General features: G+C 44.0%; 1 protein-coding gene across 1 annotated transcript in view; it reads left to right on the top strand.

The window, feature by feature from the left end:
* Window positions 1-25,749, top strand: part of cdc42se2 (CDC42 small effector 2) — a 78,265-nt gene that overhangs the window by 34,859 nt on the left and 17,657 nt on the right. The window contains exon 2 of the mRNA XM_014145375.2: window positions 15,463-15,721. Within this exon, the coding sequence (XP_014000850.1) occupies window positions 15,668-15,721 (54 nt within the window). The 5' untranslated portion in view covers window positions 15,463-15,667. The remainder of the gene's footprint in view (window positions 1-15,462; window positions 15,722-25,749) is intronic.

Genomic DNA, 25,749 nt, shown 5'->3' with positions numbered 1-25,749 from the left:
TGTTGGGCCTTGTGTCCCACTAACTAGGGCTGCAGAGTTTTAAAAAAGCCTATCGTAGCTTTAAATCAGTGCATGTGTGAGCACTCTCTCTCTCTCTCTCCCCAACTACATTCAAATTGCATTCAAAATAGATACTGTTCTAGATCGATATATAGCCCTATATATAGATGTCCTAGCCTACCTCATTGAGGTAATACATTTAATGCAATATTAACCTTCTATATTCAGCTAATTAATGATGGGTTACGCATAATAAGCTTCTAACTGACAGCCTCTTGTCTCTTGCGCAATACGGAAGCGCCTATGTTCTGCTGGCTTAGCCTTAAAAAAACGCAGGTCTCATGCAGGAAAAGATGTCCAGCAAGCTATTCTAGGCTATCTTTTTTTCTTATACAAATAGACTATTCAAAGAGGGACACAAGCTCTTGTTTGCTGAATGTTAAATACAGCAGCCAATAGAATGGTGGTAGGCTATAGCAGTTATTTATTCAGATCCATAACCATTCAATCTTCGTCAAGTGAAGGCCTTCTGCATCTATTTCTAGTCCCATTATTATTCAAGGATGTCATTAGAATGATGAAGATGGGGACAACGAAACGTATTTCATTTAACTGTTAAAAGCGAGGAAGAAATTAAGCAACAATAGAGAGAAAGAGGTAGGTTAGTAACCAGATAAATATTATGAAAGGTATATATGCGGCAGCCTACTAATTATTCAAATACAGTGCCTTCCACTAATATTGACAACCTTGGTAAATATGAGCAAAACGGGTTGTGGAAAAAAATTTATCCTCTTGGTCTTTCATTCAAAATATTCACAAAAATCGAACCTTTTAATTGAAGTAAAATGATTTAGGGGGAAGGGAAAACATTTTTTTTAAATATTTTTATCCGAAACATGTGCCACAATTATTGCCACCCCAAGAAATTCTTATGAGTAAAATCTAACTGAAGTATATTCCCATTAATATTTTACATTATGTTCACCTGAGTGATTAGGAACACTTAAGTGGTAGGCCATGACTTTCTGTTTCACTGGGGTATAAACTGAGGTGACACACAGGCCAAGTTCCCATAGCCATCCATCACTATGGGAAAGACGGAGAATACAGTAATGATGTGCGACCAAAGGTTGCTGAGCTACACAAATTAGGAAATGGCTATAAGAAAATAGCTCAACGGTTGAAAATTCCCATGTCCACGATCAGGGCAATAATAAAGAAGTTTAAAGCAACTGTTGATGTTAACAATGGGCCTAGAAGAGGACGTGTGTCTATATTGACCCCACGCACAGTGAGGAGGATGATTTGAGTGGCCAAAAAATCTCCAGGGATCACAGCTGAATAATTGCAGACTTTAGTTGGGTCTTGGGGTCAGAAAGTCTCCAAAACTACGACCAGACGCCACCTACATACAGTTGAAGTCGGAAGTTTACATACACTTAGGTTGGAGTCATTAAAACTCGTTTTTCAACCTATCCACAAATTTCTTGTTAACAAACTATAGTTTTGGCAAGTCGGTTAGGACATCTACTTTGTGCATGACACAAGTCATTTTTCCAACAATTGTTTACAGACAGATTATTTCACTTATAATTCACTATCACAATTCCATTGGGTCAGAAGTTTACATACACTAAGTTGACTGTGCCTTTTTAAACAGCTTGGAAAATTCCAGAAAATGATGTAATGGCCTCCACAAGTCTGGTTCATCCTTGGGAGCAATTTCCAAATGCCTGAAGGTACCACGTTCATCTGTACAAACAATAGTACGCAAGTATAAACACCATGGGACCACGTAGCCGTCATACCGCTCAGGACGGAGACGCATTCTGTCTCCTAGAGATGAACGTACTTCGGTGCGAAAAGTGAAAATCAATCCCAGAACAGCAGCAAAAGACCTTGTGAAGATGCTGGAGGAAACGGGCACAAAAGTATCTATATCTCACAGTAAAACGAGTCCTTTATCGACATAACCTGAAAGGCCGCTCAGAAATGAAGAAGCCACTGCTCCAACACCGCCATAAAAAACCGAGACTACGGTTTGCAACTGCACATGGGGACCAAGATTGTACTTTTTGGAGAAACGTTCTCTAGTCTGATGAAACAAAAATAGAACTGTTTGGCCATAATGACCATCGTCATGTTTGGAGGAAAAAGGGATGCTTGCAAGCCGAAGAACACCATCCCAACCGTGAAGCATGGGGGTGGCAGCATAATGTTGTTGGGGTGCTTTGCTGCAGGAGGGACTGGGGGACTTCACAAAATAGATGGTGTCATGAGGAAGGAAAATTATGTGGATTTATTGAAGCAACATCTCAAGACATCAGTCGGCAAGTTAAAGCTTGGTCGCAAATGTGTCTTCCAAATGGTGTCTTCCAAATGGACAATGACCCCAAGCATACTTCCAAAGTCAAGGTATTGGAGTGGCCATCACAAAGCCCTGACCTCAATCCTATAGAAAATGTGTGTGTGAGAGCAAGGAGGCCTACAAACCTGACTCACTTACACCAGCTCTGTCAGGAGGAATGGGCCAAAAATCACCCAACTTATTGTGGGAGGCTACCCAAAACGTTTGACTCAAGATAAACAATTTATAGGCAATGCTACCAAATACTTATTGAGTGTATGTAAACTTCTGACCCACTGGGAATGTGATGAAAGAAATAAAAGCTGAAATAAATCATTCGCTCTACTCTCTATTATTCTGACATTTCACGTTCTTGAAATAGTGGTGATCCTAACTGATCTAAGACAGTGAATTTTTACTAGGATTAAATGTAAGGAATTGTGAAAAGCTGAGTTTAAATGCATTTGGCTAAGGTGTATGTAATCTTACGACTTCAACTGTAACCACAAGTTGTTTGGGATGTTTGCCATAAAAAAATAATTTTACTGTTATCAAACAACAAACTCAAGCGCATACAGTTTGCCAAACATTACTGGAACTGTCAATGGGACCGGGTTCTATGGTCAGATGAGACCAAAATAGAGCTTTTTTGAAACAAACACCAGAGGTGGGTTTGGAGTAGACAGAAAGATATCCATGCAGAAAAGTACCTCAGTGCTTTGGACAATGATCCAAAGCACACCTCCAAAAATCAACACATTGTTAACCGACCACAGAATCAAAGTTTTACCATGGCCATCCCAGTCCCCTGAACCAAACCCCATAGAAAACCTGTGGGATGAGCTGAAGAGGAGAGTCCACAAGCGTGGACCTCGGGATCTGGAGAGATTCTGTATGGAGGAATGGCCTCAGATCTCTTGCCATGTGTTCTCCAACCTCATTACGCATTACAGGAGAAGAGCTGTTATCTAGGCGAAGGGTGGTTGCACAAAGAATTGAATGAAGGGGTGCCAATAATTGGGACACATATTTGAGAAAAATATTTGTTTCATGATTTAATTTTTTTTTCTATTTTACTGTAATTAAAGGTTAGATTTTTGTGAATATTTTGAATGAAAGACCTAGTCGATAAACAGACTTTTTTTAAAAAATTCTTCACAGCCCGTTTTGCTCATATTTACCAAGGGTTACAGCCTTATTTTAAAATTGATAAAATTATATGTTTTTTATCAGTCTACACACACACACACACTACCCCATAATGATGAAGCAAAAACACGTTTTTAGAAATGTTTGTTAATTTATAAAAATACATAAAAATGAAATATCACATTTAGATAAATATTCAGACCCTTTACTCAATACTTTGTTGAAGCACCTTTTGGCAGCGATTACAGCCTCGAGTCTTCTTGGGTATGACGCTATAAGCTTGGCACACCTGTATTTGGGGAGATTCTCCAATTATTCTCTGCAGATCCTCTCAAGCTCTGTCAGGTTGGATGGGGAGCATTGCTGCACAGCCATTTTCAGGTCTCTCCAGAGATGTTTGATCGGGTTCAAGTCTGGTCTCTGGCTGGGCCACTCAAGGACATTCAGCGATGTGTCCCGATGCCACTCCTGTGTTGTCTTGGCTATGTGCTTAGTCTCGTTGTCCTGTTAGAAGGTGAACCTTTGCCCCAGTCTGAGGTCTGTATTCCATTCCATGTAATACAGTTCACACTGAAAAAGATTAGCCCACTGGCGCTAGTTTTCATTTATTTACCCAATAGTGCAAAGAGTTAGTTACTTCTATGGGCTTTCATGTTTTTCTATTGTGGGTAATGGGCAGTAGCTTATATCATACTGGATATGTACTGGATAACGGCACAATTATCTGGCTTTTTTTGGGCGTAGACTCATTAAATGTATTTAATATATGACTCATCAGGCTGAATTTTAATGCTGATCAAAGCTGTAATCAAATCCAGACATTTGTATGCTGTATAATAGGTCTATTTACAGTATAATGCTGTATAATAGGTCTATTTCCGGTATAATGCTGTATAATAGGTCTATTTACAGTATAATGCTGTATAATAAGTCTATTTACAGTATAATGCTGTATAATAGGTCTATTTACAGTATAATGCTGTATAATAGGTCTATTTACAGTATAATGCTTTTGAATGACACTTCTGGTTTTGGAAGAAAATACCTAGTTACCTGGGAGAAAAGTGATTTATTCTCAGGATGGAACATTTTGTAACCCCGTCCTCTCTGTTTGGCCTTGTGTCCCACTAACCCCTTCCTCTCTGTTTGGCCTTGTGTCCCACTAACCCCTTCCTCTCTGTTTGGCCTTGTGTCCCACTAACCCCTTCCTCTCTGTTTGGCCTTGTGTCCCACTAACCCCTTCCTCTCTGTTTGGCCTTGTGTCCCACTAACCCCTTCCTCTCTGTTTGGCCTTGTGTCCCACTAACCCCGTCCTCTCTGCGTCCCAGTGAAGATGCAGCTGCTGCCGTGGCAACAAAGCCCGGGACACAAGAATTGAGGGCCGGCTTCTAAACAAGGCCAACTATTGTTCCCTTTAGTACTTTGGTGAAGAGATGCAGTGAATGAACGGGGTCCTTTCCTAAAATAAGGACTATGTTTATGTTTGCAATTCCCAAGTAAGACACTTCATTGCTGTATCCATAGGGTGAAATTTCTCCCTTTTATGATTTAAACGCACAACTTTTTACATTTTACCGGTGTTCATCCATGTTGGTTCCTGATCAACCCTGTTGCTGTGAGCTGGCAAACAAAAGGTCCCAACACTGGCTTGGACTCATGTAATGCAAAATGGAGTTTAATGCTCTTACGTGGCGTTTGAAAAGGATTAGACCTCGGTTCTTTTATTTATTTAAACTGAAAGACAGTCGCCCAAATTGAATCTGACCACATGGTATAGTTACGTAAGACACATCTGATCGGAAAATGGTTCTGTAGAAGGAGTGTCATTTGGGCTTATGTAAAAGCTCCTATGTGACAACAACCTTGTTTTTGTGACGAGGACGGGTGGGGGTAGCGGGTGGGGGTAGCGGGTGGGGGTAGTGGTTGTGCCCAGTGGGTATTTTATGCATCAGCAACCTGCTGTATGGCTTTGGTGAGGGATCCAACAAGCTGGAATAACTCCCTCTCCTTGACATCCATAGATCTCTAAGGATTCCATAGGTGTCCCCCATATCACTTCTCACCCATCCTGTCAACAGTCATTGTTCATTAGGGGGAAGACCAGATGTCTTTTTATTTAACCTTTTATTTAACTAGGAAAGTCGATTTAAGAACAAATCCTTATTTACAATGACGGCCTAGGAACAGTGTAACCCACAGCCTTGTTCAGGGGCAGAACGACAGATTTTTACCTTGGCAGCTCGGGGATTCAATCCAGCAACCTTTCGGTTACTAGTCCAACGCTCTAACCACTAGTCTAGCTGCCGCCCCGATAATAAACACCTTTTCTCTTTGGACACAGCCTAGGTCTACCTACCAAGCGTGTGTGTGAGAGAGAGAGAGGGAGAGAAGGAAGGAAGGAGGGAGGTGTTGGTGAATAATACCACAGACCCACTGATCTGTGACTGAATGGGGGACAAAGGCCTATGCTGAAGAGTCCACCGAGAGAGGACCCCCAACCCCCTCCTCAGCCCCTGTGTTGCTGTCCCTTTACTGTGGCTGTGTGACGGTGCACCTCCCTCCCACACTGGATGAGAAGGGGAGAAACTAGCTCTCTGACTGTCCACTCAGACACACTTTACCCGGGCATGCTTTCTGCGTTTGTCCCCTAGATGGTCGAGGTGGGTGAGTGATTTATTTTTTGTGGTCGTGTTTAAGTTCGGTTAGGCAGATTTTCTATTTCATTTAGAGAAGAGAGAAATAACTCCACTACCAGTCTGTGGGTATCTGTGCTCAGACTTTAGTTAGCCAGCTCAACACTACAGATCAGTGTAAGTCTATTCTGAAGTCTTCCAATACAAGTCTTCTAATACACTTTATGGGTACCGGTACTTTCAGAAAGATTCTCCGATGCCACTGTAAGATACAGAGTAGGCTTTGGGCCATACCATCATGCACTATTTGTTGTTCTACCTCCTGTAGAGTATTGGGGGGGGGCCTGCCTGCCTGCCTGCCCTATGGAGCGCCACACAATGCAGCAGGTGTGGATAATCTTTATTTCACTGGCCCTGGTTCCCTTTATGGCTCACCACTTTTATTTATTTATGTCACCTTTATTTAACCAGGTAGGCCAGTTGAGAACAAGTTCTCATTTACAACTGTGACCTGGCTAAGAATAAAGCAAAGCAGTTTGACACAAACAACAACACAGAGTTACACATGGAATAAACAATCATATAGTCTATAACACAACAGAAAAATCTATATACAGTGTGTGTGAGTGTATTTGTGTGTGTGTGACTGTGTGTTTGGACCTGGCTCATTCATCATCCCATCCAGTCAAGGGAAAATGCAACTTCATCTCTGGGGAGCAATTTGAATGCCTTCCCTCTCTAGCACTGCAATAATATGAGAGAAAGTGAGGTTTGCCATTTTTAAAGACAGAGCAATGAACTAACCATCTCCTCAGTTTCTGCCCCAGGGGAAATCTGTGCATTCTCATGCATTTCATGAGGTGGAGTGGAATGCCGATTTTCACTGAAGGCTGAAAGTTGTAGGCCTACCTTCCCTCACCCCCTTCCAACATCATCAAGACTTGACATCAAGTGCATTACTTAATTACAAGTAGACCTAGAGTTTGGAATCATCCTAGTGGATGAAATGTGCTTCCATTCTGACTTTGGATTAGGTTAGCTGGAGCAACCAAACGTTGGTCAAATCTTGTCTATTCATGATTCAAACACTGATTGTATAGTATCTCATCGGAAACTGACTGAAACTCCAAAGGACCCAGAATAGATGAAGGCAAGGGAGCACAGAGAGACCAGCCAGCAGAGGGAGAAGCACAGCATCCGCTGGAGGAATCAAAGTAGACGGAAATACGGCCTTTTTCATTTTAGCACTTGAAGATGGGGCTCTGGCAGCAATTCTGTTCTCGTGCTTTCAACTCTGGCCGTACATATTTGGCCCATGAGGAGGATGTGTGTGAGTGTTTTTCATTCATCTTTATCCTGTGGTTCTATAGCTCAGTGAATTAACCCCTCTGTGAGCAGAGGATGTTTATGTTGGCTTTGGACAGCATTTATTCTTTTCACATTCACTGTTAAAGTGAACACTTATTTTTTATTTATTTTTTTATTTCAGTTACACATAATTGGACCCAACAAAGTGGTGAAAAATGTGTGCCTTTTTTAGAAATTCTGATTTGTTTTCTAATTTGGTCATTTCCTGTGACTTAGTATGGAGTACTGGCTTTAACAAGGAGCAACATTTTCCCCATGACAGTTTATGCAGTGATGTGAGAGTTAACTTCCCTTTCAAGTCAAAGTGATTTTCCTTCAGGTGGCTCTGTGTCCTTCACTAAACTGTGATGAGATTTCTGAGGTGGTGTTTTGAAACGCTCTTGCTGCAGTGTCTTACTTTGGGTTGAAAAAAAAATTATCACCTTTTTATAATAAAGCATTTGCAGGTTAACAATAAAATAAATGTCCTAATGTGATGAGTAGCCAAGATTCAGTAGCAGTCGTCACTGTAGCCTAAGTTAATTTAACGTGTGACTGTTTGCAACAACAAAATAGACCGTTATGAACAGAGCTCTCGTTTCGAGGGAGAGAGACACAATATTTTGCCTAATTTAAAACTGGGCACACATGGATATGGCAGAGAAAAGCACTCGCCTCGATCCGACACGGTGTTGCTTGCTGGAGTAGTTGGGCTAGTACGCCCACTTGTTTTGGTTTGACATGGGCAGGAGCAGGCCTGCAAGCCGAGGGTGAGAGAATTCCGTGTTTGATATTGTTCCCTTTACACCAAGGTTAGAATGATAAACAAATACAAGCTCTAGATCACTTCATATTCACCATGAGGGGACAGAAATAAATCAAATCATTCAAAATAGGCAACAAAAAAGTAAAAATAAAAACAGCTGAGGATTATTTTAAATCACAAGCACGTAGCTTACAGTTGGAAGGCCCGCGGCAACTAGATCAGGAATGGGCAACTGGCGGCCTGCAGAAATTACCTGTAAAACTGCACATTTTTCTCTCTGCCCCATGGCAAAATGTGTAGAATTGCAACAAACTTGCTTTAAAATTGCAAAATGTTCTCTACGCCCCCTTGGCAAAATGTGCAGAACTGCAGGAAACTCCCTTTAAAACGTAAATGTTTTCTCTTCGCTGTCACAAGGGGGGCTGCTAAAATGTTTTGCTCGCGAAGAGGGGTGGGGGGGTTATTGTGTGTACGCAGACTCACGAGCCACTGCAGTCCCTTATGATGAGTCCTGTTTTTCACCCCATCAAAGTTGCCCATCTCTGAAATAGATGATTGAGTTGTGAATGTCAAATCAAACTTTATTAGTCACATGCGTCGAATACAACAAGTGTAGAACCTTACAGTGAAATGCTGACTTACAAGCCCTTAACCAACAGTCCAGTTCAAGAAGAGGAAAATATTTACCAAATAATCTAAAGTAATAAAAAAACAATAATGAGGCTATATACAGGGGTACCGGTACTGAGTCAGTGTGCAGAGGTACAGGTTAGTAACGAGGCTATATACAGGGGGTACCGGTACTGAGTCAGTGTGCAGGGGTACAGGTTAGTAACGAGGCTATATACAGGGGGTACCGGTACTGAGTCAGTGTGCAGGGGTACAGGTTAGTAACGAGGCTATATACAGGGGGTACTGGTACCCAGTCAGTGTGCAGGGGTACAGGTTAGTAACGAGGCTATATACAGGGGGTACCGGTACTGAGTCAGTGTGCAGGGGTACAGGTTAGTAACGAGGCTATATACAGGGGTACAGGTTAGTAACGAGGCTATATACAGGGGGTACCGGTACTGAGTCAGTGTGCAGGGGTACAGGTTAGTAACGAGGCTATATACAGGGGTACAGGTTAGTAACGAGGCTATATACAGGGGTACAGGTTAGTAACGAGGCTATATACAGGGGGTACCGGTACTGAGTCAGTGTGCAGGGGTACAGGTTAGTAACGAGGCTATATACAGGGGGTACCGGTACTGAGTCAGTGTGCGGGGTACAGGTTAGTAACGAGGCTATATACAGGGGTACAGGTTAGTAACGAGGCTATATACAGGGGGTACCGGTACTGAGTCAGTGTGCAGGGGTACAGGTTAGTAACGAGGCTATATACAGGGGGTACCGGTACTGAGTCAGTGTGCAGGGGTACAGGTTAGTAGAGGTAATTTGTACATGTAGGTGGGGGTGAAATGACTGCATAGATAATAAACCACGAGTAGCAGCAGTGTAAACACAAATGGAGGGGGGGGGGGGTCAATGTAATAGTCCGGGGGCCATTTGATTATTTGTTCAGCAATCTTATGGCTTGGGGGTAGAAGCTGTTAATGAGCCTTTTGGTCCTAGACTTGGCGCTCCGGGACCGCTTGCTGTGCGGTAGCAGAGCGAACAGTCTAGGACTTGGGTGACTGGAGTCTGACAATTTTATGGGCTTTCCTCTGACATCGCCTATTGTATAGGTCCTGGATGGCAGGAAGCTTGGCCCCAGTGATGACCTTACGGTCAGATGCCGAGCAGTTGCCATACCAGGCGGTGACGCAACCGGTCAGGATGCTCTCAATGGTGCTTTTTGAGGATCTGGGGACTCATGCCCTCCTCCTGAGGGAGGAAAAGGTGTTGTCGTGCCCTCTTCACGACTATCTTGGTGTGTTTGGACCATGATAGTTTGTTTGGTGATGTGGACACCAAGGAACTTGAAGCTCTTGACCCGCTCAACTACAGTCCCATTGATGTTAATGGGGGCCTATTCGGCCGTCCTCTTCCTGTAGTCCACGATCAGCTCCTTTGTCTTGCTCACGTTGAGGGAGAGGTTGTTCTCCTGGCACCACACTGCCAGGTCACTGACCTCCTCCCTATAGGCCGTCTCATCGTTGTCGGTGACCAGGCCTACCACTGTTGTCATCAGCAAACTTAATGATGGTGTTGGAGTCGTGTTTGGCCACACAGTCGTGGGTGAACAGGGAGTACAGGAGGGGACTAAGTAGACACCCCTCAGGGGCCCCAGTGTTGAGGCTCAGTGTGGCAGACGTGTTGTTGCCTACCCTTACCACCTGGGGGTGACCCGTCAGGAAGTCCAGGATCCAGTTGCAGAGGGAGGTGTTTAGTCCGTGTCCTTAGCTTAGTGATGAGCTTTGAGGGCACAATGTGGTTGAACGCTGAGCTGTAGTCAATGAACAGCATTCTCACATAGGTGTTCCTTTATGTCCATTTGGGATCGGGCAGTGTGGAGCTCGATTTTAAAGATTTGTGTAAACACAATGGCAGGTATGTGAAGATGCATGCACTAAGAAATGTCATCAGGATTGGGCCTCACGCTCGCTCCGTCAGGGCATTTGAGCCTCTGTCTCTCTGTCTCTGTCTGTCTCTGTCTGTCTCTGTCTGTCTCTGTCTGTCTCTGTCTGTCTCTGTCTGTCTGTCTCTGTCTGTGTCTGTCTGTGTGTCTCTGTCTGTCTGTGTCTGTCTCTGTCTGTCTCTGTCTCTCTTTCAATTCGCTTTATTGGCATGACGTAACAATGTACATATTGGCAAAGCTTATTTTGGATATTTACAATATAAAAATGAGAATCAAAATTGTCAACGGGACAACAATAACCAAGGGTCAAAATAACCATACATTCAACAATAACAACAGCCATACAGTAGAGTACATGTGCAGGTTTATTGGTCTGTCAGAAACTGTCCCTCAACTTATGGCAGGCAGCAATGTAGTGCGCTGCCAACACACAGCTCTCTGTGTCCTCCCCCAACAGGACGGGTAGCCTATTGTCATCAGAGAGGTCTTTTAAACCTTGAATAAGGGTTTCAAATTTGGGGAAATGGCACTCTCTAATTGTTTTATATTTTTTACATTTTGTCAGGAAATGCAGCTCCGTCTCAGGTTCTGCTGTTGTGCAGTGGTTGCACAGCCTTTCCTCTACAGGGAGCCAGGTTTTCCTGTGTCTACCCTTCTCAATGGCAAGGCTGTATCTCTCTCTCTCTCTCTCTCTCTCTCTCTCTCTCTCTCTCTCTCTCTCTCTCTCTCTCTCTCTCTCTCTCTCTCTCTCTCTCTCTCTCTCTCTCTCTCTCTCTCTCTCTCTTTCTCTCTTTCTCTCTTTCTCTCTCTCTCTCTCTCTCTCTCTCTCTCTCTCTGCGCGAGTGCTGTTCACAACCTGCTTTTTCCAAACAGCCATGAATTAACTTAGTGCTGTGACTGCTGTTATTTATTTATTTTGTCTGCATAGATGGGCTCCCGAGTGGTGCAGCAGTCTAAGGCACTGCATCTCATTGCTATAGGCATCACTACAGACACCCTGGTTCGATTCCAGGTACAATTGGCCCAGCAACGTCGGGGTTTGGCTGGTGTAGGCCGTCATTGTAAATAAGAATTTGTTCTTATTGACTTGCCTAGTTAAATAAATAAAAAATGGATGCATGCAATGCTTTATTATGAAGGTGATCGTCAGCACCCCCTACTCTAAACAACTTCCCGCAGTTATGTCTTGTATGCAACCGCCTAATCTAGGCTTACAAAAAGGGGAAACACATTGTGCAATATGACATCTAACATGGAGGAGGAAATGATTGCCCAAAGAAAGTTTAAACTGCCACTGACTGACCCCAATGATAAGAGTGAATTTTTCAAAACACCAGAGTGAATGTTTCCAAACTATGTTTTCCTGTGATTGTATTTAGAAATATTACGATATTGCCCCAAATCCTGGTGACATTTCTTAGTGGATGCAGCTTCACGTACCTGCCATTGTGTTTACACAAATCTTTAATCACAGCAACAATTATTCACAGAATACACCTATATTAGCCTACATTGCGAAGGAACCGATCGACGCGAAGTTCTACTGGATCTGTATACTCCATCTGCAAAACATGCTACTGAGTGGAAAAGCACAAGGGTTAGCTTGTGTTTTCATTTGTAGACCTTACTACAGGTGTATTGTGGTTGTACTTCTGGAGGTAACATAAAGATGGTTTATTGACATGCTTTACTTTCGGAACATGAAGTAATGAATGCACTGAGGTTTTCCTTAGAGGGTATTTCCATTGAAAAGGACCCATGAGCACCAACATGTGAAATTCATAGGAGAATATCAAATTGGGTGACAAATGAAAGTGAAGAGTCTATTTTTAGGGTATTTTTTATTTCACCTTTCTTTAACCTTTTACGGCTAGGGGTTCCGCTAGCGGAACGTTTCCACAACATCCGGTGAAATGGCAGAGCGCCAAATTCCCAAAAATATTATTAGAAATATTTAACTTTCATACATTCATATGTGCAATACACTAAATTAAAGCTTAACTTCTTGTTAATTTAGCCACCGTGTCAGATTTCAAAAAGGCTTTACGGCGAAAGCAAACCATGCTATTATCTGAGGACAGCACCCCATCAAACAAACACATGACAATCATAATTCAACCCGCCAGGCGCAACACAAAACTCAGAAATAACGATATAATTCATGCCTTACCTTTGTGAAGATCTTCTGTTGGCACTCCAAATAAGTTCTGTTATACTCAGACATAATTTTAACAGTTTTAGAAACTTTTGTGTTTTCTATTATATGCATATCCTAGCTTCTGGGCCTGAGTAGCAGGCAGTTTACTTTGGGCATGCTTTTCATCCAAAATTCCGAATGCTGCCCCCTGTCCTAAAAAAGTTAACCAGGTAGGCTAGTTGAGAACAAGTTCTCATTTACAACTGCGACCTGGCCAAGATAAAGCAAAGCAGTTCGACACATACAACAACACAGAGTTACACATGGAATGAAGGAATTGATACATTTCTCAACCATTTCCATCTAAAACATTTGGCATAAGTAAAGGCTTTGACTTAAATGAAATCAAATTGTATTAGTCACATGCGCCGAATACAACAGGTGTACTTACGAGCCCCTAACCAACAATGCAGTTTAAACCAAAAAATACTGATAAGAGTATGAAATGAAAGCGACAAGCAATTAAAGAGCAGTTGATTTCTGGATAAACAGATGGAAAAGGAGTCTTTTAGAAAACATCTACCAGAAAGTCTTAAAATGTATCAGAAATAATGTACCAGTCTGGACACACTTATTCATCCCAGGGTTTTTCTTTATTTTTACTATTTTCTACATTGTTGAATAATAGTTAAGACATCAAAACTATGAAATAACACACATATGGAATCATGTAGTAACCAAAACCTGGTACTTTCACTTCATGGCAAATAATGCAAGTGACTTCACTTACTAATTTCTCTGAACAGGGGGGGAAAAAACAGGCCGCTTTACTCGCGTTAGTCAGCACGGCGAAAGCCAGGCCCGCACAGCGCGCGGTTTCACCAGGCTACTGATATTCCCTAGGGTTGTTTGGCTTGTTGATCAGTTACTTGTAGATCAATGACCGTCAACACAGTTACATGCTCAGTTCAACACTGAATGAAAATGAGGTATTTTCGGAAAGTAGAAAGTAAGTAATATGAGCAACAACACAAAAATATGACTCGGCGATTCGTAACGTTTTGAATCGATTTTCTGACCCCTGCCTGTAGTTCTCACAGAAACCACTTCATGTCACCATTTTGTCCCTCAACACTTTCCCTGGTTGTCACTACTCTTGCTCAACAACAACAAAAATGCCATCTGTCTCATCACAATTCAAGTCACTCCCCAAAAATGATTTTGAGGTAGGGTTGCGTTTTACCCCAAGTTATCCTACATTTGACCCATGTTACATTTAGCCCCACTCTCCCCTATGCACTCACTGTGTGAGTGGTAACGTGCTTAACCATGCATATTTAGGAATTGAGGAATAATGTAGGAATGGAAAGTTCTGATCTACATCTTTTTAACAAAGGCCGTTAAAACTGCTGTGTTGTGCGTTGGCTGCTTGTCAGAATGCAGGTTTCCCTCCCTGTGGCACTGGTAACTTGGATGTGCCTGGAGAGGAATATTTCTCTAGCCTAGAACACACAACAACAACAACAACAACAAGCCGACTAGGTAAATAGATCAACTATTCTACACTGGGGTTGTCAGACTCATTACTCCTTTTGTTTGCGGAGGAAAAGTAAATGTGGATTGTTCTAGTATCTTCAGTGTGCCTCGATAGAATATATATATTTTTTTCTTCATGTTTCATATTTTTGGGGAGCAATCACATCTCAGAATACCAATGGACTCACCTTCACGTCTCAGAATACCAATGGACTCACCTTCACGTCTCAGAATACCAATGGACTGACCTTCACGTCTCAGAATACCAATGGACTCACCTTCACGTCTCAGAATACCAATGGACTCACCTTCACGTCTCAGAATACCAATGGACTCACCTTCACGTCTCAGAATACCAATGGACTCACCTTCACGTCTCAGAATACCAATGGACTCACCTTCACGTCTCAGAATACCAATGGACTCACACTTAAGCTCGACTGACATGACTGCTGAAAAAGTGAAAGTCCCAGACAGTCTATTGCACATTTATTTTCCCTTTAGGAAACAAGTATGAGAACACCAACATATTTGCTATTATGTGTGGTTGCACAAGGCCAGGTGTTAATGTGAGTAGTGTTGGACACTAGCCGAAGGTAGCCGAGCAATACACTTCTATTGTGTCTGTGTAGGTCACCAGACTCAATGGCATATGCCTGTACTCCGGGCTCATTGTGAGTAAAGTAGCACCACAGCTAAGTAGAGAATAGTGTCAAACACAGGAGCCTGCGGCCAGTCTCTCCTGTCTTAAGACAAGGAATATCTCTAACCCAGATAGTGACTACTTGGAGAACCTTACGCATACACTGCCTTTCGAGCATTTGTGTGTATGCACGACTGCACGTGTGACTGTGTGTATGCACAACTGTGTGTGTGTGTGTGACTGACTGTACACTTGAACACATTTCACGTGTGTATGGGTAGTGTTAATGTGACGACTGTACAAACGGTCAGCTCACCTCTTGCCTCTCCTCTCTATCCCAGGTGTGACTGACCCGGTCAGGAGCCTACTGCCCTGAGAGGCTGTCTGGATCTCTGCCTCCTCCTCTCAGGCTACGTCCCCCACCCCCACCCACCCAGGCCTGCGCTACAGTACCCCGTCCCCCACCCTACCGTGGGACGTTGGAGCATCATCCTAGCCTAGCAGTGAGGGATACTAGACCCTGGAACACGTTAAGCCTGCTAAGTGATGAGCGAGTTCTGGTTGTGTTTCAACTGCTGTATTGCAGAGCAGCCCCAGCCGGTAAGTGACCCCACAACCAATTGAGTCATTTTATGTCACACTTTTTAATAGCGCTGTAGTATAGAACACACACATTTAACTACGTGATTAGTGTTTGTTAGAGGTTTCTAAGCTCACTCTTATTAGTTCAAATGGAAGTATGTGACACTCAGGATCTGGGTTAAGTGTGTGTGAACTGCCTGTAGTGGCCTGTATCCTCCAACTCAGAGACTGCTACGCCCCAGACCCCTGGCCCCAGACCCTTATCCCCAGAACCCTGGCCCCAGACCCCTGGCCCCAGACCCCTAGCCTCCACCAGTGTACCATAGGGCTCGGTGGAGAAATGATCCTAACATCCATCAGACTTTCAGATCCAGGAGAAACGTCTTGGGGTAGGAGCTGGGGTAGGAGCTGGGGTCCGTCTTGGGGTAGGAGCCGGGGTCCGTCTTGGGGTAGGAGCCGGGGTCCGTCTTGGGGTAGGAGCCGGGGTCCGTCTTGGGGTAGGGGCCGGGGTCCGTCTTGGGGTAGGGGCCGGGGTCCGTCTTGGGGTAGGGGCCGGGGTCCGTCTTGGGGTAGGGGCCGGGGTCCCTCTTGGGGGAGGGGCCGGGGTCCCTCTTGGGGGAGGGGCCGGGGTCCGGTCTGTTTTAAACACCCAAGCAAGGCAGGAGATGTTACATTTTTGTTGTTGAAAATGTTCTAATTTTGAAATCAGTCCCATCCATCAACTACAGTACAGATTGATTTATTTGAATGTTGAGAAACATGCTCCCTCTTCCAACAAGTAGGATGCTGTGATCCCCAGTGTGTGTGTGTGCACTGTGTTGCTTTTTGTACCGTCTCTGTGCAATGTGAATGCCCTCCCTCTAGGCCTAAACTTTCAAATCATTACACATCCCAGGAGATGGCTGCTGTCACAACACATTAATCCTCAACCCCCCCATTCCCAGTCTGATCACACACAACCTGGAAACCTGGTCTAAAAATAGATGGAAATGTGTCTCTGATTAGATTCCTCCACAGCAGAAAATCCTTTGTTCTTGTTCTTCTCTACTTTTGAGTGGTGTCTGGTGTGAGTGGTGTCCAGCTGGTCCCCACCAGTGTGTGTGTGTGTGTCTCCAACTGGTCCCTCCCAGTGTGTGTGTGTGTGTCTCCAACTGGTCACCCCCCCCCAGTGTGTGTGTGTGTGTGTGTGTGTGTGTGTGTGTGTGTGTGTGTGTGTGTGTGTTTTCCAACTGGTCACCCCCCCCCAGTGTGTGTGTGTGTGCCAACTGGTCCCTCCCAGTGTGTGTGTGTGTCTCCAACTGGTCCCCCCCAGTGTGTGTGTGTGTGTGTGTGTGTGTGCGTGCATCTAGCTTTCTCCACAGTAAGAGGTGAGGTTTTCCTCCCTCTGCCTTTTATGGCCAAAGCATTTGAAGAATCCTGAGCGTTTTTTTTCGGCTCTGTCCAAGCTGAGAGTTGATGATTCTGCTAAGCTTGACCGACCAGAGGGCTGAGACGAGCCCCCGTCCCTGCAGGAGGCCTTTTGGTAGGCAGGTTAAAAAAAATATATATATATTTTTTTTTTAACCTTTATTTAACTAGGCAAGTCAGTTAAGAACAAATTCTTATTTTCAATGACTGCCTACCAAAAGGCCTCCTGCAGGGAGTGTGTGTGTGTAGGACAAAACACACATCACGACGAGAGACAACACTACATAAAGAGAGACCTAAGGCTGCAACACATGGTAGCAGCACAAAACCTGGTACAAACCTAACCCTAAGCTTGGCCGACCACAGGCCTGAAACCCTTGTCGTCTGTCATACATGTAGCAGAGCAAACAATTCACTCTCCCTTCCCATCTGACAAAACATACTGCTTCACACTGATTGGTTTGTTGACCGTTCTATTGAATAACTATGTTAATAGACTCACCAAAGGCTTCCTGAGGATCACAAGGCCTCTCCATGACGAATCCTGTCATATCTATAGTCATACACACAACTCCGTTTAGGTGAAGACGCGCTGTATTAACCCATGGAAACTGGATTGATCTGCAGGATGATGAGGAGGATGATGGGCAAGGATTTTAAGTAGTGCTTTAATAGGACTTGGAGTAGGCTAGAAAAACTCTCGTCTTCAAAACAATACTAACCCACTGCTCAACTAAGGAAACTATTTATCGCAGGTGGAAGCTGCTTCGCTGTCCTTTCTACTATAAGCCACAGGCTAACAACTTCACATAAGCATAGATTGATAAAGAACGAATATCTGAAAATGGTTGTATTAGAATATTTTACTTTTTTATTTCCCTTTTTTTTGACTGTTTCCTCCTGAATTTACACTGAACAAAAATATAAACTCAACATGCAATAATATTTACTGAGTAACAGTTCATATAAGTAAGTCGGTCAATTGAAATAAATAAATTAGGTCCAAATCAAATTTGATTGGTCACATTACACATGGTTAGCAGATGTTAATGCAAGTGTAGCGAGATGCTTGTGCTTCTAGTTCCGACAGTGCAGTATTATCTAACAAGTAATCTAATAAATTCACAACGACTACCTTATACACACAGATGTAAAGGGATGAATAAGAATATGTACATATAAATATATGGATAAGCGATGGCTGTGCGGCATAGGCAAGATACAGTAGATGGAATAGAATAGAGTATATATGAGATGAGTAATGTAGGACATGTTATATAAAGTGACTAGTGATACCTTTATTAAATCCATTTATTAAATGTATTAAAGTGGCCAGAGATTTGAGTCTGTATGTTGGCAGCAGCCTCTCTATTAGTGATGGCTGTTTAACCTCACTAGGGTAGGAGGCACTATTTTCACCTCCGGATGAAAAGTGTGCCCAAAGTAAACTGCCTGTTTCTCAGGCCCAGAAGCTAGGATATGCATATAATTGGTAGATTTGGATAGAAGACACTCTAAAGTTTCAAAAACTGTTAACATAATGTCTGTGAGTATAACAGAACTGATATGGCAGGCGACAACCTGAGAAATCCATCCAGGAAGTGGGATTTCTTTATGTTTGTGGTTTTATATTGAATGCCTATACAGTATCCCATAACTTAGGACTCAAATTGCACTTCCTATGGCTTCCACTAGATGTCAACCGTCTTTAGAAATTGTTTCAGGCGTGTATTCTGAAAACTGAGGGAGTAAGACCACTCTGAGTGAGTGGACCCTGGGAAGTTCCCAGACCTGTTTTCTGAGCATGACCGAGAGCGTGCCTTTATTGTTTTTCTTTTATATTGACGACGCTATTGTCCGGTTGAAATATTATCGATTATTTAGGCCAAAAACAACCTGAGGGTTGACTATAAACATCGTTTGACATGTTTCTACGAACTTTATGGATACTATTTGGATTTTTCATCTGCCTGTTGTGACTGCCTTTGAGCCATTGGATTACTGAACAAAACGCGCCAACAAAACGTTTTTTGGATATAAAGAGGGACTTTATCGAACAAAACAAACATTTATTGTGTAACTGGGAGTCTTGTGCGTGCAACCATACGAAGATCATCAAAGGTAAATGATTAATTTCATTGATATTTCTGACTAATCTACTTGGCTGGTAACTGTATGTAATGTTTTGTGTGCTGGGCGCTGTCCTCAGATAATCGCATGGTATGCTTTCACCGTAAAGCCTTTTTGAAATTCGACACAGCGGCTGGATTAACAAGAAGTTAAGCTTTATTTTGATGTATAACACATATATTTTCAAGAATGTTAAATATTTGAATTTCGCGCTCTGCAATTTCACTGGATGTTGGCCAGGTGGGACGCTACCGTCCCAGGTACCCATAAGAAGTTAACAGTCTGATTGCCTTGAGATAGAAGCTGTTTTTCAGTCTCTCTGTCTTAGCAATGATGCACCTGTACTGACCTCGCCTTCTGGATGATAGCGGGGTGAACAGGCAGTGGCTCGGGTGGTTGTTGTCCTTGATGATCTTTTTGGCCTTCCTGTGACATCGGATACTCTAGGTGTCCTGAAGGGCAGGTAGTTTGCCCCCGGTGATGCGTTGTGCACACCGCACTACCCTCTGGAGAGCTTTGCGGTTGAGGGCGGTGCAGTTGCCGTACCAGGCGGTGATAAAGCCCGACAGGATGCTCTCGATTGTGCATCTGTAAAAGTTTGTGTTTTTGGTGACAAGCCAAATTCTTCAGTCTCCTGAGGTTGAAGAGGCGCTGTTGCGCCACCTTCACCACGCTGTCTTTGTGGGTGGACCTTTTCAGTTTGTCCGTGATGTGTACGCTAAGGAACGTAACTTTCCACCTTCTCCACTACTGTCCCGTCGATGTGGATGGGGGGGGGGTGTGCTCCCTCTGCTGTTTCCTGAAGTCCATGATCATCTCCTTTGTTTTGTTGACATTGCGTGAGAGGTTATTTTCCTGACACCGCACTCCGAGGGCCCTCACCTCCTCCCTGTAGGCCGTCTTGTCGTTGTTGTATAATCAAGCGTACCACTGTAGTGTCGTCTGTAAACTTGATGATCTGAGTTGGAGGCGTGCATGGCCACGCAGTCATGCGTGAACAGGGAGTACAGGAGAGGGCTGAGAACGCACCCTTGTGAGGCCCCAGTGTTGAGGATCAGTGGGGTGGAGAAGTTGTTTCCTACCTTCACCACCTATGGGTGGTCCGTCAAAGTCCAGGACCCAGTTGCACAGGGCGGGGTCGAGACCCAGGGTTTGGGGGGTACTATGGTGTTAAATGCTGAGCTGTAGTCAATGAACAGCATTCTTACATACGTATTCCTCTTGTCCAGATGGGATAGGGCAGTGTGATGGCGATTTGCATCTGTGGACCTATTGGGGCGGTAAGCAAACTGGAGTGGGTCGAGGGTATCCGGTAGGGTGGTGGTGAAATGATCCTTGACTACTCTCTCAAAGCATTTCATGATGACACAAGTGAGTGCTACCGGGCGATAGTCATTTAGTTCAGTTACCTTAGCTTTCTTGGGAACAGGAACAATGGTGTCCATCTTGAAGCATGTGGGGACAACAGACTGGGATAGGGATTGATGAATATGTCCATAAACACACCAGCCAGCTGGTCTGCGCATGCTCTGAGGACGCGGCTAGGGATGCCGTCTGGGCCGGCAGCCTTGCGAGGGTTAACACGTTTAAATGTTTTACTCACATTGGCCACGGAGAAGGACAGCCCACAGGCTTTGGTAGCGGAACGTGGCACTGTATTGTCCTCAAAGCGATCAAAGAAGTTGTTTAATTTGTCTGGGCGCAAGACGCTGATGTCCGCAACGGGGCTGGTTTTCTTTTTGTAGTCCGTGATTGACTGTAGACCCTGCCACATACGTCTCGTGTTTGAGCTGTTGAATTGCGACTCTACTTTGTCTCTATACTGATGCTTTGCTTGTTTGATTGCCTTGCGGAGGGAAAAACTACACTGTTTGTATTCGGTCATGTTTCCAGTCACCTTGCCCTGATTTAAAAGCGGTGGTTCGCGCTTTCAGTTTTGCGCGAATGCTGCCATCAATCCACAGTTTCTGGTTAGGGAAGGTGTTAATAGTCACAGTGGGTACAGCATCTCTGATGCACTTGCTAATAAAGTCACTCACCGAGTCAGCATATACATCAATGTTACTGTCTGAGGCAATCCAGAACATATACCAGTCCATGTGATCGAAGCAATTTTGAAGCGTTGGTCGGTCAGACCAGTTGGTTGGTCAGACCAGCGTTGGTTAGACCTGAGCACGGGCATTTCCTGTTTTAATTTCTGCCTATAGGATGGGAGCAACAAAATGGAGACATGGTCAGATTTGCTAAAGGGAGGGTGGGGGAGGGCTTTGTATGCATTGCGGAAGTTAGCATTCTGGACCATTGCTACTCTATCAGCTTGTGTCGCGCATTCAATATGCTGATAGAATTCAGGAAGCCTTGTTCTCAGATTAGCTTTGTTAAAATCCCCAGCTACAATAAATGAACCCTCATTTCTTATTCACAATCTGGATTTCACATGACTGGGAATACAGATATGCATCTGTTGGTCACAGATACCCTTTGAAAATATAAAAGTAGGTGTGGATCAGAAAACCAGTCAGCATCTGGTGTGGCCACCATTTGCCTCATGCAGCGCGACATCTCCTTCCCATATAGTTGATCCGGCTGTTGATTGTGGCCTGTGGAATGTTGTCCCACTTTTCAATGGCTGTGCAAAGTTACTGGATATTGGCGGGACCTGGAACAGGCTGTCGTACATGTCGATGCAGAGCAAACATGCTCAGTGGGTGACATGTCTGGTGAATATGCAGGCCATGGAAGAACTGGTACATTTTCAGCGTCAGGAATTGTTTACAGATCCTTGCGACATGGGGCAAAGCATTATCATGCTGCAACATGAGGTGATGGCGGCGGATGAATGGCACAACAATGGGCCTCAGGATCTCGTCCCGGTATCTCTGTGCATTCAAATGGCCATCGATAAAATGCAATTGTGTTCATTGTCCGTAGCTTATGCCTGCCCACACCATAACCCCGACCGCCACCATGGGCCGCTCTGTTCACAACGTTGACATCAGCAGACCGCTCGTACACATGACACCATACACGCTGTCTGCCATCTGCCCGGTACAGTTGAAACCAGGATTCATCTGTGAAGAGCACAGTTCTCCAGTGTGCCAGTGGCCATTGAAGGTGAGCATTTGCCTACTGAGTTGGTTACAATGCCAAACTGTAGTCAGGTCAAGACCCTGGTGAGGATGACGAGCATGCAGATGAGCTTCCCTGAGACGGGTTGTGACAGTTTGTGCAGAAATTCTTTGGTTGTGCAAACCCACAGTTTCATCAGCTGTCCTGGTGGCTGGTCTCAGCTGGGCTGGCGTGATTACATGTAGTCTGCGGTTGTGAGGCTGGTTGGATGTACTGTCAAATTCTCTAAAATGATATTGGAGGCGGCTTATGGTATTGAACATTCAATGAACATGCAACAGCTCTGGTGGACATTCCTGCAGTCAGCATACCAATTGCTCGCGCAACTTGAGACATCTGTCATTGCGTTGTGACAGAATTGCATATTTTAGTGGCCTTTTATTGTCCACAGCACAAGGTGCACCTGTGTAATTATCATGCTGTTTAATCAGCTTCTTGATATGCCACACCTGTCAGGTGGAAGGATTATTTTGCTAAATGAGAAATACATCCCTAACAGAGATGTAAACAAATGTGTGCATGAAAGTTCCGAGAAAGAAGCTTTTTGTGTGTATGGAATGGAACATTTCTGGGATCTTTTATTTCAGCTCATGAAACATGGGACCAACACTTTACATGTTGCGTTTATATTTTTGTTCAGTTTAGGAAGATGTGTTTAACAGAAATTAGTTGTACATTCCCCTAAGCAGTGCATGTGTGGTTCTCTGTGTGTGGCGTGTGCGTGATTCTGTGTGTGGTATGCGCTTGTATGATTGTATGTCTGTGAGAATGAAACTTTGTGTATGAATGAGCTTGTGTGTGAGCATCTCTTTGTCCCAGATTTACCTAACCCAGATTAGACTAAATTGCTAAAACAGGCATTGCACTTCTGATGAGCGGTGATGGGGGAGGCCTATATAAATTAGACCATCCAGTAAGGAGAAGAGCGCCTGAGGACTTCCTCACGTGAACACTTTCCCCATCTACACCCAGAGCACTAGTGTGTCCTCATTCTGGGATGCCCAGCAATATGCCACATCCATCATTCTCATTCCGGGATGCATAGCAATAGGCCACATCTAGCATTCTCTCCACATTTTATAACCTTTGTATTGTTTTATGATAGTCATATGGTCATTTTAACAGTGGTGCTTGTGGGATTCAAACCCACAACCCTGATGTTACCCTTGCCAGGCTCTGTGGGAACTGAATGATCAGTGGTGTGTTAATGGAAATATAAATGCCTACGTCATACTGTCCATCCCAATAGCTTCACTGCCTTAAGAAAGTATTCACACCCCTTGACTTTTTCCACATTTTTACAGCCTTAATTAAAAATGTATTATATTTCTATTTTGTGTCACTGGCCTACACACTATACCCCATAATGTCAAAAGTGGAATTATGTTATTAGAATCTTTTACAAATTGAATTTAAAAATGAAAAGCTGAAATATCTTTAGTCATTAAGTATACAACAGAATGTCGCCGGAGGAGATGGCTGCCGTTTTACGGGCTCTTAACCAATTGTTCTATTGTGTGTTTTTCGCATTATTTGTAACTTATTATGTACATAATATTTCTGCCACTGTCTCTTATGACCGAAAATAGCTTCTAGATATCAGGACAGCGATTACTCGCCTTGTTCTGGACGAAGATTTTTTCTTTAACGAGTCGGATGCGAAGGATTTACTTCAGACATCAGACAAGGCCCTCATCCTCGTCATTCACAGGAGAAAGAGATGGAGATATCGGGGAAGTAGTTCGGGGTGCCTTGTAAGGATCTGACGCACAGTCATTGGATAACAAAATAGACGAGCTACGATTATGAATATCCTGTAATATCTTATGTTTCTCCGAGTCGTGGCTGAACGACAACATGGATAATATACAGCTGGCGGGGTTTACGCTGCATCGCCAAGATAGAACAACTGCCTCCGGTAAGACAATGGGTGGTGGTCTGTGTATATTTGTAAACAAGTTGGTGCACAAAATCTAATATTAAGCAAGTCTCGAGGTTTTGCTCACCTGAGGTAGAGTATCTCATGATAAGTTGTAGACCACACTATTTACCAAGAGAGTTGTCATTTATATTCTTCGTAATTGTCGCTCTACCACCGATGCTGGCACTAAGTCCGCACTCAATGAGCTGTATTCCGCCATAAGTAAACAGGAAAATGCTCATCCAGAGGCGGCGCTCCTAAGGGCCTGGGACTTTAATGCAGAGAAACTTAAATCCGTTTTACCTCATGTCTACCAGCATGTCACATGTGCAACCAGAGGGAAAAAAACTCTAGACAACCTTTACTCCACACACAGAGATGCATACAAAGCTCTCCCTCAGCCCTCCACTTGGCAAATCTGACCATAATTCTATCCTCCTGATTCCTGCTTACAAGCAGAAACTAAAGCAGGAAGCACAGGTGATGTGGTAAATAAAGAAGTGGTCAGATGACGCAGAAGCTAAGCTACAGGACTGTTTTGCTAGGACAGACTGGAATATGTTCCGGGATTCTTCCGATGGCATTGAGGAGTACACCACATGAGTCGCTGGCTTCATCAGTAAGTGCATCGATGACATCGTCCCCACAGTGACAGTACATACATAACAGAAACAAAGAATTACAGGCGATATCCGCACTGAGCTAAAGGGTAGAGCTGCCGCTTTCAAGGAGCTGGACTCTAACCCGGACGCTTATAAGAAATCCCGCTATGCCCTCAGACGAACTATCAAACAGGCATGAGAGCATCAGCTGTTCTGGATGACTGTGTGATCACGCTCTCCATAGCCAATGTGAGTAAGACCTTTTAAACAGGTCAACATTCACAAGGCTGCAGGGCCAGACGGATTACCATGTCGTGTACTCCGAGCATGTGCTGACCAACTGGCAAGTGTCTTCACTGACATTTTCAACCTGTCCCTGACCTGAGTCTGTAATACCAACATGTTTCAAGTAGACCACCATAGTCTGTGTCCAAGAACACTTAGGTAACCTGCCTAAATGACTTCCGACCCATAGCACTCACGCTCTGTAGCCATGAAGTACTTTGAAAGGCTGGTCATGGCTCACATCAACACCATTATCCCAGAACCCCTAGACCCACTCCAATTTGCCGTACCGCCCCAACAGATCCACAGATGATGCAATCTCTATTGCACTCCACACTGCCCTTTCCCACCTGGACAAAAGGAACACCTACGTGAGAATGCTATTCATTGACTACAGCTTAGCGTTCAACACCATAGTGCCCTCAAAGCTCATCACTAAGTTAAGGACCCTGGGACTAAACGCCTCCCTCTGCAACTGGATCCTGGACTTCCTGACGGGTCGCCCCCAGGTGGTAAGGGTAGGTAACAACACATCTGCCACGTTGATCCTCAACACTGGAGCCCCTGAGGGG

The sequence above is a fragment of the Salmo salar genome, chromosome ssa01 (genome assembly GCF_905237065.1).
Source record: "Salmo salar chromosome ssa01, Ssal_v3.1, whole genome shotgun sequence".
Lineage (NCBI taxonomy): Eukaryota > Metazoa > Chordata > Actinopteri > Salmoniformes > Salmonidae > Salmo > Salmo salar.
This window is presented reverse-complemented; position numbering and strand designations above follow the sequence as displayed.